This window comes from Mobula birostris, chromosome 30 (assembly GCF_030028105.1).
Source record: "Mobula birostris isolate sMobBir1 chromosome 30, sMobBir1.hap1, whole genome shotgun sequence".
NCBI classification, from domain to species: Eukaryota; Metazoa; Chordata; class Chondrichthyes; order Myliobatiformes; family Myliobatidae; genus Mobula; species Mobula birostris.
The window spans coordinates 11,562,545-11,579,323 of record NC_092399.1 but is presented as its reverse complement, the minus strand read 5'-3'; the positions used below and the strand labels follow the sequence as shown (position 1 = coordinate 11,579,323).

The 16,779-nt window shown below is 42.0% G+C and overlaps 1 protein-coding gene across 4 annotated transcripts in view; it reads right to left on the bottom strand.

The window, feature by feature from the left end:
- Positions 1-2,404: 2,404 nt before the first annotated feature.
- The window catches only part of LOC140190505 (keratinocyte-associated protein 3-like), a 45,703-nt gene continuing 31,328 nt past the window's right edge, over positions 2,405-16,779 (bottom strand). For all 4 annotated transcript variants that reach the window (XM_072247141.1, XM_072247142.1, XM_072247143.1 and 1 more), the window contains 2 exons: positions 11,215-11,337; positions 2,405-4,996 (listed from right to left, as the gene is read on the bottom strand). In XM_072247141.1, the coding sequence (XP_072103242.1) occupies positions 4,910-4,996; positions 11,215-11,337 (210 nt within the window). In that variant the 3' untranslated portion in view covers positions 2,405-4,909. The remainder of the gene's footprint in view (positions 4,997-11,214; positions 11,338-16,779) is intronic.

Here is a 16,779-nt window from a genome sequence, read left to right as displayed (position 1 = left end):
GCTATTAAATGGTTTTGATGTACATTACTGTGCAGAAGTCTTAGGCACATATACACGTATAAGGCTTTTGCTCAGTAACGTATTTGTCAACATGGAGCGGGGAGCGAGTTTGTAAATCTAGTTAGAGGCCACCCAGATGTTGTTCCTCCACCCTGAAGGTGTCCTCATTTTGGTTCAAGAGGAGGCCACAGACCAACTTGTTGGAACGGGAATGGGAATGGGAATTGAAATTAAAATGTTTAGCCACCTGGAAGTGCCATGAAGCGGAGGTGCTGCTGTGGAAATGGCCATGTCTTTATTAAGCCCCTAGAAGCACTCTGATCCTAAACTCGGCTGCATTGGAGCAATATTTCCACTTTCCATTACTGTTTGCACTTGGATTGAGATTCTCGACTTGTCCTTCCCTGCCCTCATTCCTGGGAAAGCAACAAAGGAAAACCTAACAAAAAAAACACCACCCTTGCAAACATGGAAGATCTGCAGGGGGTTTGTATCACTGAATTTCCAGAGGACTTTATAATTCAGTATTTAATTTCAACAAAAGGTTTGTGCCTGTTCCATTTCAAAGTTCAAAGTACAGTTCTGTCCTTTCAATTGTCAATAGCGTGTTGTTGGGAGTAATAGTTCAGGACATAGAGCTTGAATGGAGACTGGTGAACTAGCACAGTTCCAGTGCATAATTTCCCTGGAGCACCATGGAGCTATTTCTGTGGCGTGTCAGATGAAGAAATAACTCAATTATTGAGATTTCCCTACCTGTTGAGCCAACATGGCCCTGAGAATGATTTCCTCCGGGATCGCACTCAGTGATGGATGCACTCAAACAGGTAATGGGTTGCCACTGGAACTGCTGATGCAAAACACACAAGGATTATTCCAGCGACTTCAATTAAGCACTCAATATTTTTTAAAATTGTCAAATACACTCATGTGCAATCAAAACCTGAATCATGAATCACATCAGTGCACTTGGTCAACATTTCTGTTTGGCATTTCCACTCGTGTACGACTTGCAAAGCTGCACCATGTTGAGGGAATGTAAAAATCACTCTTGGTCCCATAGCTCCAAACTCTGACTGTATAAATTATTAAGGGAGCAGTGGAGGAAGTTGACCTTCCATTGTGCGAACGGAATCCCTGGTATTGCAAGCTGGCCATCTAGTGAACAGAACTGACCATCAGGAGTAATGAGCTGACCATTCAACGGAGAAAGCCAACTGTATAGTCAGTTCACCACAATTCTGAATATCCTCACCCAATAAACTACCTCCTAGGAATGTACTACAGCCCTTTGTGAGGGCTCTGTGGAAAGACAGCTGATGACTGGCAGTAAATCCTGGTCTTGCCAGCAGTGTCCAAATCTAATAACATAATTCTTTCCAGCAATAATCACTGGTAACTTTTCACTCTATTTTATGGATTTCTTATGTAAGGTTGCTAGCAGGACTTCAGTAAAATGTTAATGAACTTCACTGTAGCACTGAGGTTAGCGAAACACTATTACAACACCAGAGAGCCAGCCTTAATTCTGCCACTGTCTGTCCAAAGTTTGTACATTCTCCCCGTGACCATGTGGGTTTTTTTTCATATCCTAAAGACATAAGTTAGTTGGTCAGAAGGGTGTAATTAGGCAGAAAGGCCTGGTAAAATGCTGCATCTCTAAACCAGGGGTTCATGGACCCCTTGCTTAATGGTATTGGTCCATGGCAAAAAAAGACATTGGGAATCCCTGCTCAAAACACACAATTATATACAAATTTCAAATAACATACTACATCAATGTATAAAAAATGTAGAAAGCAACAAAAGGAAAAAGTTGATAATATTTTGCACGCTGACATGATGAACACGAGATGGCTAATATGAACACAAACAACAGGAATTCTGCAGATGCTGGAAATTCAAGCAACACACATCAAAGTTGCTGGTGAATGCAGCAGGCCAGGCAGCATCTCTAGGAAGAGGTGCAGTCGATGTTTCAGGCCGAGACCCTTCGTCAGGTCTCGGCCTGAAACGTCGACTGCACCTCTTCCTAGAGATGCTGCCTGGCCTGCTGCGTTCACCAGCAACTTTGATGTGTGATGGCTAATATGAGTAGGCTTGGGCCTTCTCCGGCTGCTCTGGGGAACGGATCCAAGGACTCTTTCTGGTTCAGCATGCTGTCGTTTGCTTCTATTGTTTGCAGGATGTGTGTGTTTTCTCCCCCCTTATCGTCTTTTTAAAAATTGGGTTCTTTGGCTTTCTTGCTTTGTGGCTGCCTGCAAACAGACAAATCTCAATGTGTACAATTTATACATTTTTGATAATAAGTTTACTTGAATCTTGAATTTATTCAGATAAATTTAATAAAATCAACTTTTTCTTATAGATCTTTTTTAAATACAAATATTGCTAAATTCCTGAATCTGTATTTGAAAGTCAACAGTACACATTGGCAAACATATCACCTCTTTTAACCCTCAACAGGAACTTCAATAAACTTTAATAGATTAACATATTTATACCCAAAGTCTGCTTCACCTATCAGGCTTTTAGGCTACTGAATCATTAACATTGTCCTGAGAAGCAAACTTATAAAAATGTGGGAGTTGGTTTTATTTAAGATGAAGAGTATTGATAATGGCTGGGGTCACCTGTCTTGTAAAGACACTGTAAAGAAGGCACGGCAAACCACTCCTGTAGAAAAATTTGCCAAGAACATTCATGGTCATGGAACGATCATGATCACTCACGTCCTTTGACATGGTACTTAATGAATGAACGTAGAATGGGACAGTAGCATAGCAGTTAACACAATCACTTTAAAGGACCAGTGATCACAGGTTGGGGGTTTGATTCCCGTTGCCATCGGTAAGGAGTTTGTACGTTCTCCTGTGACTGCTTGGGTTTCCTCTGGGTGCTCCAGTTTCCTCCCACATTCTAGAGATGGACAGTTAGGTAGTTAGTGAGTTACGGGCATGCTATTTTGACAATGAGAGCATGGTGACACTTGCAGGTTGTCCACAGCACATCAGAAACAATGATGAAAACGACGCATTCCATTGTATATTTCGACGTATGTGCCACAAATAAAGCTAACGATTCAATCTTCATTTTGGTAGAGGTGCTCTGCTTCCATTCGCTGAACCAAGGCAAGTTCATCTTGGAAGTGGGGCACCTCACCTCATTACCATCCACCTCCTCAGAATGTCTTCTCCCAGCAGAAAGAATTTGATTGGATTAGATTAGATTATGAGAACACTCAGTCCTCTTTTATTGTCATTTAGAAATGCATACATGCATTAAGAAATGATTCAATGTTTCTCCGGAGTGATATCACAGAAAACAAGCCAGACCAAAGACCAACACTGACAGAACCACATAACTATAATATATAGTTACAGCAGTGCAAAGCAATACCACAATTTGATAAAGAATAGACCATGGGCACAGTAAAAAAAAGTCTCAAAGTCCCAAGTCGATCGACTCCCGAATCCCCGATAGCAGGCGGCAAAAGAGAGAAACACCCTGCCATAAACCTCCAGGCACCGTCAACTTGCCGATGCCTTGGAAGCAGCTGACCCCAGCCGACACTGAGTCCATCCGTCCGAAAACTCCGAGCTTCCGACCAGCCTCTCCAATACAGCCTCCTGAGCGCCGTCCTCTGCCGAACGCCTTCGACCTTTCCCCGGCTGCTGAAACAGGCAAAGCCGAAGATTTCGGGGCCTTCTGCTCCGGAGATTCCGGTTACCACACAGTAGCAGCGGCAGCAGAGCAGGCATTTCAGAAGTTTTCCAGATGTTCCTCCGTACTCTGACGTCCGTCTCCATCAAATCAGAATTGTGCACGGTCCCCTACTCGACAGATAACAGATATTCATCACCGAAGTCCATTAAATTACCACTGGGATGGTCAGCATTTTATCATAAAAAAAGCAGAAAACACCATAGAATAACACACACACAAAATACTGGAGGAACTCAGCAGGGCAGGCAGCATCTTTGGATAGGAATAAAGAACATAAAGACCACAGAATATAGTTTACAAAACAAATTAAAAGCCTGTCCGATAAATTAAATGTGTCCAATTTATTCACCACTTTTGCTGATAAACATTGTGTTGTTTAAATATGAAGTCATCAGATATTCTTTACCTTTTTGAATGGTTATCAAGCCTCTAAACTAGTGATAACACACAACAGTAATTTGCTTGTTATCAATACACATCAAATTTGCATTCAGAATTTCCTTGGAGTGTGACCCAATGTATTGGTGGAAAGCCCTAACGTGCTTAAAGACATCCCTGTACAAATGTCACACAGGAAATGCTGGAAGAACGCAGCAGGTCAGGCGGCATCTATGGAAATAAATAAACGGTCGACATTTTGGGCCATTTACGATGTCAGGCTCTGAAAAGTGTACATTGTGCTCTGTAAAAAGTACATCCTGGATATTAGAACCATATAGAATGGAAGATCATTCAGTCCATTGTTGTGTGCTAGCTCTTTAAAGGAAATATTCATTTATATCCCTCTGCCCAGCCTGTCCTCAACACTGAAAACTTGTTTTAGTTATATGTTCCACTGCATTTTAGAAGTTAGTACTCAATATACTGTATACCCCAAACCCCAGCTATTCAGCCAGAGTATCCAAGATCAGAATGACTTGATACATAGAAGTGAATAATCTTTCATTAATACAGTTCGAATAACTTGGTATCTCAAATGCAATCCGAAAATACCGAAAAGTGTTTCAGTGAAATCTCTCTGCAAAGATATTGTGACACTTTATAATCTAGAAAAAAAAATCCAGTGTTCATTACAGGAAGCATCAATGCCTGTAAATCCCTGCTTTCTTGTAATTGTCCTTTATTTCAAGAATGTTCACTTTTCTTCCCGCAGTTGCTTATTATTCACCAAGATGGACTGCAGTCACACCCAGAACTTCACTCTAGTGCCTTCCAAAAGTTCATCATTTTCACCAACTTCCTGAATCTCTTCCAAAGGTTTGCGAATGACCTGTCAGAGACCAACGAGACAAGATGATGAGCAGAAACGTCATGCAAGGGCGTAATTCAAGAGAAATGTAGTACTGGGCATGAATACACTGCAGCAAGTGTTCAGCCATTTTCCACAGCAAAGTTCATTACCACTTCTGGCATGAAAAGGGAGGAAAAGTATCTAATATTGCCAGTTTTAAAAACGAGAGAGAGAGCAACATTTCTCTAACTTTTTTTTTTACAGCTGCCCAGACCAACATTTCTCTGAGCAGGAGAGTTTATTTATTAATTGAAGGGTATAATGAAATGTAGTACAACAAAGAAAATCTAAGTTTCATAAACTTTTAAGCTTAGATGGCACTGGTGCTCAGTGGGCTACAAAAGTCCATTCTGTGTTTATTATTACAATTTGTAACAGTGTTGTAACTTGAAACAATGTAAATAGGTTGACGCTCTAAAATGTTGCAAAGTAAAAGCTGTGGTATGTTTATTATTTAGAAAGTTTATGGATTATATTCATTGTCACATAATCACAGGATATTTCACAATATTAACATAGATTATTAAATTATATTAGCATCATTTCAAAATTATATTAACATTATATAAAAATTAAATTCCAGGTGCACAGCAATGAAGGCTATGTGCACGGGAGCATTTCAGTTACTGCACGGCTACGCACCCAAGCTGCTTAGAGAAACAGTATGAGACAGTATTCATCAGTGCTTGTATACACCCGCCACACATTCAGTTGGCCTGGAGTTGATAAAATTAAACATGGGGAAGCATGGCTCTCGGTGATTGGAATCAAGGATGAAATTTCACCGATTACTTTTTAGAGCTGTTTCTTTAATATTAATCAATTATAGAGATTATGCACAGTACTGTGCAAAATATTTTAGGCACATAAGTATAGCTAGGGTGACCAAGAATTTTGCGTAGTACTGTATTTGTCATAGTGCAACAGAGAATGAGTTTGTAAATCTGGCAGGAGCAAAGGATATTCAAAATGGCGAGGGTGGAGCGTAACTGGAGGGATGTGGGCCATGTGGCAAAGAAAGAGTGCTGGGGTGGGGGTGGTGCAGGTCCAGACATATCCAGCCCTGAGACACCAGGCAAGGTCACTTGATTCCAAACAATTGGTTTATTGATCATTACAGGATGTTTCCCTGCTGCTTCCCGTTCTTTCCCCTTATCCCAACCACGATTCCCCTCTCCTTGCCCCCTTCCCACTAACAGTCCATGATAGAGACCCATATCAGAATCAGCTTTATCATCACTCACATGTCACAAAATTTGTTTTTTGTGACAGCAGTACAGAGCAATACATAAAATTACTACAGTACTGAGCAAAATTCTTAGCTATATACTGTATATATGTGTCTAAGACTTTGCAAAGTACTATAGACCATAAACAATAATTAATATTTTACCCAGAGCTTGCTGTTGCATGCCCACACACATCTTAGGTAAAAGTTCATTTTCAGTACAACCAGTTGACACACCTTTATGAAGTTGCCTGGCGTACCTGTATAAGTTAGCTTTTGTTTCATCATCGCTAATGACAGAGATTGGAAACAAAACAGGGAGTGCCATTCATGCTCAGAATGAATAGTGCTGTACGATGTCAATTTATTTTTATACAATTATACATGTAATGCAAAAAATGATGAGGTAGTGTTCAAAGGTTTGTTCATTGGCTGTTCAGAAATCTGATGGTAGAGGGGAAAAGGTTGAAAGTTCAAAGTAAATTTTATTACCAGAGTACATATATGTCACCATATACAACTCTGAGGTTCATTTTCCTGCAGGCATAGTCAGCAGATCTAAAGAACAGTAACTATAACAGGATCAATAAAAAGATAAACTAGAGTGCAGAAGAAAACAAACAGTGCAAATGCAAAAATAAACAAATAACAATAAGCAATGAGAATATGAGATAGAGAGTCCTTAAAGTGAAATCATTGGTTGTGGGAACATCTCAATGGATAGGCAAGTGAGTGTAGCTTTTGTTCAAGGGCCTGATGGTTGAGGAGTAGTAACTGTTTTTGAGCCTGGTGGTGTGAGTCCTGAGGCTCTTCGACCTGATGGCTGCAGGGAGAAAGGAGAATGGCCTGGGTGGTGGAGGTCTCTGATGATGGATGTTGCTTTCCTCCGACAGCATTCCATGTAGCTGTGCTCAATGCTTGGGAAGGCTTTACCCGTGATGAACCAAAGCTGATTCTAAGAGGTTTGAAAGTTATTTCAACACTGTTGCTATGTGCTGGTCTCCCTTGGTTTCAAGTAGCCTACAGCTTTATTTCAAATAGGCAGAAACCACATTAAAAGATAAAATTAGATACACCAACACAGAGCTATTGAAAAGCTAAACTTTGATTTTGGTTTTCCCCATTTAATTTATACCCCAAAGTTAGCACAAGTCCCTCTAGTCTTTCTGGAGCACCAACAGAAGTAACAGATTTGCTGGTAGGACTTGCTGAGCATGTGTTGTAAAAGATTTTAGTTCACAAGTTACTGCAATTTATGAACAACAGATAACATTGGACGGAAGTGCACACAGTCAATTTGCTTTCATTTTTTTAAAGATCTGGGGAAATTATTATTTTGCTTAAAAAGCAAAATTATAGTAAAGATCAAAGTGCACATCCAATTAGGGTAAGACCATCTCCATTGATGCTCAGTACAACCTGGTATGGAAGGTGTCCTGTCCAAGACCGAAAGGAGCTGTAGAAGATCGTGAACACGGCGCAGCACATCACACAAACCAATCTTCCGTCCTTGGACTCACTTTACACCGCATGCTGTTGGAGCAGTGCTGCCAGGATAATCAAGGGCATGACCTACCCAGCCAACACACTTATCGTCCCTCTTCCCTCCGGGAGAAGGTTCAAGAGCTTGAAGACTCGTACGGCCAGATTTGGGAACAGCTTCTTTCCAACTGTGATAAGACTGCTGAACGGATCCTGACCCGGATCTGGGCCGTACTCTCCAAATATCCGGACCTGCCTCTCGGTTTTTTTTGCACTGCCTTACTTTCCATTTTTCTATTTAGGATTTATAATTTAAATTTTTAATATTAACTAATTTTTACTATTTTTAATATTTAATATTTGTAATCCAGGGAGTGGGAAGCGCAGAATCAAATATCGCTGTGATGATTGTACGTTCTAGTATCAATTGTTTGGCGACAATAAAGTATGAAGTATAAAGTATAGTGTCATACAGCACTGGGGTGTTAGTTACTGTCAGTCTGAATGCCCTTTTTCTCTTCGCTGTCAATCGAATCAGAGACGAACATTGACTTGCTTTCCAGAGCACTATTATCGCACCCTGAAGAGAGATACCAGATAAGAAACCACTATCTTCTAGATCAGTCTGACAACTTCAAGGACTACCCATGATGGATGAAGTCCAAATTTGCACGAGGTTAAGCAAGTTCTCAAAGTCAAGAATCCTGTTGACCTCTGGACAACCTGCCCTCAACCTGAAACATCAACTGTCCATGTTCTTCTATAGAAGCCATCTGACCCAATGTGTTCTACCACCATTTTGTGCGTTGCTCCAGATTCTAGCATCCACAGTTTCTTGTCTCCTCCTGTTTATAACCACAATCTCTGTTGAAGAAGGGATAAGGCTGATGTAGTCACCACAGAGAAATCCTGAGAACATAAGCTCAGGCTCACTGATGAGTCAGGACCCAGAGCAGCCCCAGACTCCAGCTGATGGGTGGGTGTGTGGTCACTGTGGAAAGGCTTGCAGTTTGAACGTTACATTACCATCAAAACGGTGGTGGTCTCCGGTCTCCATTGAGGTCATGGTTCAGACGCACACAGTTTTTAGGTTTGTAAGGATGCTTTCGGGGACACAGGGGGGAGTTAGGGGTCAGGTTAGGGTTTAGGGACAAGGATGTGAAGGAATTGAAGAGCAGGCTGGAGTCTAAATTTGTTCTGCGTTTGAAGGGCATCTACGTGTGCGTGATTGGATGTTGGGTGTCAATCCCAGCAGATCGGCGAGGACGTTCGGGGTCCCATCGTCGGCAAATTGGAGTTTGAGGCCGAGCTTTCAAGCCCTATCACTGGCGAGTCTGGAATTTGGGGCCTGGAGTTCATCACCTGAAGGTCAATCAGAGGTCCAGATTGAAGGCAAAAGGTCAATTGGAAGTCAAGAGGCCAAGGCCGGATGACTGGAGCCCTAAGTCTGCGAATTGCTGTGAGTTCACTGCAGAAGTCAGGGCCAAGTTATCAAAGCTAATTTAAGCACAGCAGCTTATTTTACAATGTTAGGGATGGTATATCAAACAAGTTGTCACTACCCATTGTAAACCTTCATTCTGTAACATCCTTTGTTTTGAGTGAAACCTTTTTTTGATGTTAAGGCTTTTATCTTTTTGGAGTCTTAAGTATGTTCTGAGTAAATTATGTAGACTGGTATCATTTGGATAACCATATCATCACACTTGGTAACAATAAGTCGAGACCGTAAGATACAAGAGCAGAATTACACCATTCGGCCCATCGAGTCTGATCTGCCTTTCCCCAATCAACCAACCAGATGCAACTTTCACAGAGAATCCTTCCGTCCATGAGGCCCACCGTTGGTTGAGGGAGACATGGCTGTTGTGCCTCGTCTGACTACATGACACAGGAGCCAGGGCAGTACAATATGGAGAGCAAGCTGTTGACCATGCAGTGGGCTCCCTTGCTTCTTTGCAGCTGATGAACCCAAAGGACAGGAGAGACCGAAGCAATTTGGCACCAGCAGTGTTACAGGAGCTGTCGGTCAATGTTGAACTCAACATAGGACTACCTTAGGGACTCCAGCTCTGGATTTTTCCCCTCGGTATTTACTCCCAAAGCCTTCCCCATGAGTGAGTATAGCCACAAGACAGCAGAGGTTTGAGATCAGAGTTTTCTTTCTAGGTGAGCTGCCAACGGCAGCTGACGAACCTCATTTGCCTGAAGCGACAGATTTTAAGGTGCCAGCAACCTGCCTTTGCCCCTTCTCCTGTCAGAAGAAACGGTTCTGTAGGGCTTGGTAGCTAAACCACACGTGAAGGCCAGGAGCTGGACTTCATTGTCAGAGGCTATTTGAGATACGTGCCATTGGGAGCATTTAAGAGGTAGTGGGAGCTTGTCCCCATTACCACCCCCTCTTGGCTATAACCACCGAAGAAACACAACCATATTTGTCTAAGTCACTGGTCTCCAATTACTCAGGTACTAAAGCAGCTGTGTGCTAGATCAATTTGTTTTATTAATATCTATATTTACCAATAATCACTCTTATTGATGTTTAAATCTTAAACAAGACAGGCTGGAATAGGAATATAGGAACATAGGAATGTCAACACACAAGGATACCAAGACATTGGCAGAGGCAGATTTGCAAACTCAGCACCGGACAGAATTCCAGGATGGAAGAGGTGGTTGCACTGGGAAATGCCAGCCTGGTTGTCCCCATGCCATGTCACATTCCAAACAGGTAAAAATTAAACCTGCGAGCTGATACCATCCCTACACTGTGGTTAAACTGCATCCCTGGTAGCAAGGGGATCTGGAAGCAATTTGTTTCCCCTGTCCCATATTTGATATATTGATTAACAGTCATATTTGTAAGCATTTAAATGTTACATTATTTGGTTATATTTAATCTTAGACTTTTTAAACCTATCATCTTGAGCTATCTCCAGAGTCATTTTGATCAGAGTGTTTGGTTAAATGTGACCATGGTGCTGCCAGGAGGAGATCTTATACATTTTTAAAAAAAAGATGCTAAGTTGGTATGCCCAGCTCACAGTGAATGTCTGTGCTGCCTCATCTAATATGAATAATTAATCTGACACCAAAAGGACATCTTCCAGATGGCAATGATCTATGATACAGTAAGACATCCATTCTTTCCTTAAAAATAAAACTGCTTAAGAAATGCAAATTCTTTAATAACCACTAAATTAACAATATCGTAAAAATTACAGCTGTGAAATTATTGGTTCGCGACTTTTGAGAAAAAGCCATTTTCCAGATGGTGATCATCTAGGATACGAGAGCCAGTCATTAAACTTAAAATACTACTTAAGAAGTGCAAATCTTTTAACCACTAAACTAACAATATCATAAAAATTAGAGCTGTGAAATTATTGATTCACCACATTTGCGAAAAAGCATTTAACTATATGGTGGTGTTTATAGAATTATAAGAGACAGATTGTCTGTGGGGTTGATTTTTTTCCTCTCCTACCTGTTTATGTTGCTGCTTCTTGATTCTCAATAAGGTCAACGAGATTAAAAAACATCTAATTGATAGGAAAGCCTCCAGAGCAGTCAGTACCAGACATGGAATCCACATTGCCAGCGTGGTATCCTAGGAGACAAAGTATTAGATTACATATGTCATCTCCTTGGTCACCGAGGTTAACATTTTAGTCACATTGCAGATGGTAGACTAAAATATTCAGAGCACGCAGTTGTGTGAATTAAGATTGACCGCTTAATATCCGAGTTACACTCCTTACAATTTTCTTTCCTCCTGAGGGTACTCTGACAATTGTCTTCACAAGTGATTGAAAATAAGTGAGTTCCATCGGAAATTTTGTTCTCCTAACTCTCCAATACCTGGAGGATAAGAGTAATCTGTGGCTGTTTCATCAACCAAATTCAGATACTCAAGTGCAGAGATTGCAGGAAGAGTAAATATGTAAATGTGGAGAGTATTCTAAATGGTATGGGGGGGGGGGGGAATACTGCACAGGATCAAAATAAGCTGTAGAGAGTTGTAAACTCAGTCAGCTCCATCAAGGGCACTAACCTCCGCAGTATCCAGGGCATTTTCAAGGAGCGAAGCCTCAAAAAGACACCATCCATCCTTAAGGGCCCTCATCACCCAGGACATGCCCCCTTCTCATTGTTACCATCAGGTAGGAGGTACAGAAGCCTGGAGGCACACTCAATGATTCAGGAACAGCTTCTTCCCCTCTGCCATCCGGTTTCTGAATGGACATTGAACCCATGAACAATATCTCACTACTTTTTTTCTATTTCTATTTTTGCACTACTTATTTAACTATAATATATTTACTGTGATTCACAGCTTTTTTCTCTATCATTATGTATTGCATTGTACTGCTATCGCAAAAAACAACAAATTTCACAACACATGCCAGTGATTAAACCCGATTCTGATTCTGAAGTAGTAGATTTTAAGGGAAAGAGTCCAGTTTAACTTCTGGCTCCCTGATGGCACAAACTCAAGTAGGCAGGGAGCCAGAAGGTGCTCATTAGAAACACAAATACAAGCTGGTTTTACTTGTTGTAAGCCAATAAGGACTCCAGCTCCTGGTCCATAACCCAGCAGATTCAAGTACTGCCCAGCTATTTTTTTTTAAATCCTGAGATGAAGTGTCCACCTTCATTTCTCCCCTAATCTCTGAGACTGTAAAGCATAGTAGCAGAATTAGTCCATTCAACCCATCAAGTCTGCTCCGCCATTTGATCACGGCTGATCCATTTCCATTTCCAACTCCATTTGCCTTCCTTCTAACCGTTACCTTTCAAGCAGCGACTAATCAAGAACCTATCAGCCTCCACCTTAAAGACACCCAATGACCTGGCCTCCTTAGCCACCTGTGGCAAAGGATTCCACACATTCACTGCCTTCTGGATAAAGAAATACCTCATCTCCATTCTAAATGGATGTCCTCTTTACTGAGGTTGTACCCTCTGGTCCTAGACATTCCTACTTATAGGAAACTCCACTCTATCTAAGCCTTTCAACATTCGATAGGTTTCAATGAGGTCACCCCTCATTCTTCTGATTACAGGCCCAGAGCCATCAAATGCTCCTCATATGATAAGCCTTTCGTTCCTCGAATCATTTTAGTGAACCTCCTTTGAACCCTCCCCAATGTCAGTGTGGAAATATGATAAATAGGTACAAGATCCTTGCAGAGGTGAAGTCAATGGACAATAGGTGCAGGAGTAGGCCATTCGGCCCTTTGAGCCAGCACTGCCATTCACTGTGATCATGGCTGGTCATCCACAATCAGTATCCAGTCCTTGCCTTATCGCCATAACCTTTGATTCCGCTATCTTTAAGAGCTCTATCCACCTCCTTCTTGAAAGCATCCAGAGACTTGGCCTCCACTGCCTTCTGGGGCAGAGCATTCCACATATCCGCCACTCTCTGGGTGAAAAAGTTTTTCCTCAACTCCATTCTAAATGGCCTACACCTTATTCTTAAACTGTGGCCTCTGGTTCTGGACTCACCCATCAGCGGGAACATGCTTCCTGCCTCCAGCGTGTCCAATCCCTTAATAATCTTCTAGGTTTCAATCAGATCCCCTCAATTCGGGCATTGCAATCTGACATGGCTGTGCGGGCTAAGGGACTGCATGGATGTGCATCTTTTGCAGACAAAACGTGCACAGTGAATTTGCAGAAGAATGACAGGCACGGACATAAAATTCACTCAATGGCAGCAAATACATCGCACAATGTGAGGGAGCTTCAATGCAAATTGAACAGGCTGTGTGATCAGTGCTGGAAATGGGCACCACCAGAGATTCAAGTAAACTGCAGCAGAAATAAAAATTTGACAAAGGCGTATAAATATATATCAGTGTAATTGACAAAGCAGCTTGTGCTAATAAAAGTCTTATTATGCATTAAACATCCTCAGTGAGACAAGCAGAGCAAAAGCCTTGTGAGAAGAGCAATAAAAGTGATTTGTTGATAGCAATGATTGATACAATAGCTTCCCAGATTTGGAAATTATGGATCTCAGCAGTTTTACAACAATTTGGAATCCAATGACTAAAATGTTAATGAGCTGTTTTCAAATACTATTACAATTTCACTTTCTAGTTGGTGTGTGTGCCATATTGCGCTTTTCATTTCAGGCTGCTGGTGGTAACAGAGAGATGCAGGTGATTAATAGAGTTACGATTCCAAGGATATTGTCTCATCCACATTCTACTGCGAGTCTGTGCTGGAGGTGTCGGGTATCCATACCCAGACTTCAGAGCAAGAGGTCCCAGGTTCAAATGCAGCTCAGCTCCTTGCACGCTTTCCATCCACACTGGCTTGAGCGTCGGAGCTAGCAACTCAGCTTCGTAAAATGGACTAACGGCAAAGATGCTGCCTGACGCACCAAACAAGGCGTTGGAAGGAACTTACATTCTTACTGTACTAGAGAATTAAAAATAGACTGTTTGATAGGAGGCCGCTATTAGTGAGCTCACTACTAGTGAGCCCAGTGCAAATCTTTACTTACACTATGGTAGGTACTTTCAGAAACAGAATCAGGTTTATTATCACCGGCATGCATTGTAAAATTTGTTAACTTAGCAGCAGCAGTTCAATGCAATACATGATAATATAGAAAGAAAAAAATAAGTAAATCAATTACAATAATCCATATATTGAACAGATTAAACATAGTACAAAAACAGAAATAACATATATTTTCTTCAAAAAGTAAGGTAGTGCTCATGGGTTCAATGTCCATTTAGGAACCGGATGGCGGAGCGGAAGAAGCTGTTCCTCAGTCACTGAGTGAGTGCCTTCAGGCTTCTGTACCTCCTTCCTGAAGGTAACAATGAGAAGAGGGCATGTCCTGGGTAATGGGGTCCTTAATAATGGATGCTGCCTTTCTGAGGCACTGCTCCTTGAAGATGTCTTGGATTTTACAGAGGCTAGCACCCCAGTGGAGGATAATTTTGCAACCTTCTGTAGCTTCTTTCAGCCCTGTGCAGTAGCTCCCCCACCCCTACACCAGACAGTGATGCAGCCTGTCAGAATGCTCTCCACGATACATCTATAGAAGATCTCGAGTATTTTGGTTGAAAAACCAAATCTCTTCAACCTCCTAATGAAATATAGCCACTGTCTGGCCTTCTTTATAGTTGCATCAATATGTTGGGATCAGGTTTTATCTTCAGAGATCTTGACACCCAGAACTTGAAATTGCTCACTTTCTCTATTTCTGATCCCTCTATGAGGACTGGTTCGTATTCCCTCATCTTACCCTTCCTGAAACCCACAATCAGTTCTTTTGTCTTATTGATATTGAGTGCAAGGACGTCGCTGTGGCCCACTCAATTAGCTGGTACATAAGACCATAAGATACAGGAGTAGAAGTAGGCCATTCAGCCCATCAAGTCTGCTCTGCCATTCAATCATGGGCTGATCCAATTCTTCCAGTCATCCCCACTCCCCTGCCTTCTCCCCATACCCTTTGATGCCCTGGTTATCAATAATCTATCGATCTCTGCCTTAAATGCACCCAATGACTTGGCCTCCACAGCTGCTCATGGCAACAAATTCCACAGATTTACCACCTTCTGACTAAAGTAATTTCTCCGCATCTCTGTTCAAAATGGACGTCCTTCAATCCTGAAGTTGTGCCCTCTTCTCCTAGACCCTCCTACCATGCGAAATACTTTGCCATATCTAATCCTGGACGTCCTCTCATCGCCATCTGAAGTTTTACCAACAATAGCTGTATCTTCAACAAACTTGTAAATGGTATTTGAGCTATGCCTAGCCACAGATTCATGGGTATAGAGGGAGTAGAGCAGTAGGCTAACCCTGAGGTGTGCCAGTGTTGATTATCAGTGAGGAGAAGATATTATCACCAATCCACAGAGATTGTGGTCTTCTGCTTAGGCCGAGGATCCAATTGAAGAGGCAGGTACAGAGGCCTAGGTTCTGTAGCTTATCAATCAGGATTGTGGGAATGATGGTGTTAAACACTGAGCTATAGTCAGCAAAGAGCATACTGACATAGGTGTATCTATTGTCCAGGTGATCCAAGGCTGTGTGAAGACCCATTGAGATTGTGTCTGCCATAGACCTATTGTAGATATTTTCTAAGTGCAAATTAATAAACAATTTTAAAAGAATCTGTATTAGCCTGCTGTGAAGGTGGTAGGATTTTATTTCTATTGCAACTTTGATAATCACTATCTATGTGAATTAGGCAAGGATTTACTGTAAGGGTATTTGCTGACTGGGCGTTTCAAACAGTTCAAACGCTGTGCATTTTGAGCCATATGTGACTCTTCAGAGCATGTAATTTCTGGATGAGAATATAACATTTTACTATACTAAAGTAGGGTCCTCCAGGGGGACCACAGCCTTGTTGTAGGGTTAGGAGGCTTGCGTGCCTCAATGACCCAGAGAGCTACGTTGGCTGGAGTCAGGGCTTCATGCTTTGACTCTTGGTAGGGTCACTCATGCCAAACAGGTCTAGACCAGACTAAAAGTGGATCGCTGGTCCTCCAGCCTTTGGGGGGGGGGGGGGGGGGGCGGGGTCAGCTCAGGCTAACAACCCTGACTGGATTTCCAAAAATTGTTACAAAAACAACAATGAAGAATCCTTCTTTATCTGTGTGTGACAACAAGGGCAGACGGAGCTGGTGGACCTTCACTCCTGCCCTAAATGCCAGCGGTGTAACCAGCAGAAAGCAGAGTAGGGTATTTATACTGCTCGCAGAATGCCAGTTAAAACCTAATTAGATTTTATTCATTTATTGAGATACAGAGGAGAATAGGCCCATCTAGCCCATTGAGCTCTGCCACCCAATAATTTAACCCTAGCCTAATCGCAGGGCAACTTACAATGACCAGTTAACCTACCAACTGGAGCGTGGGAGTGTGGGAGAAAACCAGAGCACCCGGAAGGAAGTCACTAGAGGATGCCTATGACCACACGGTCACGGGGAGAACGTACAGACTGCTTGCAGGCAGTGCTGGGAATTTAACCCAGCTTGCTGGTATTGTAAAGCATTGAGCTAACCACTACGCC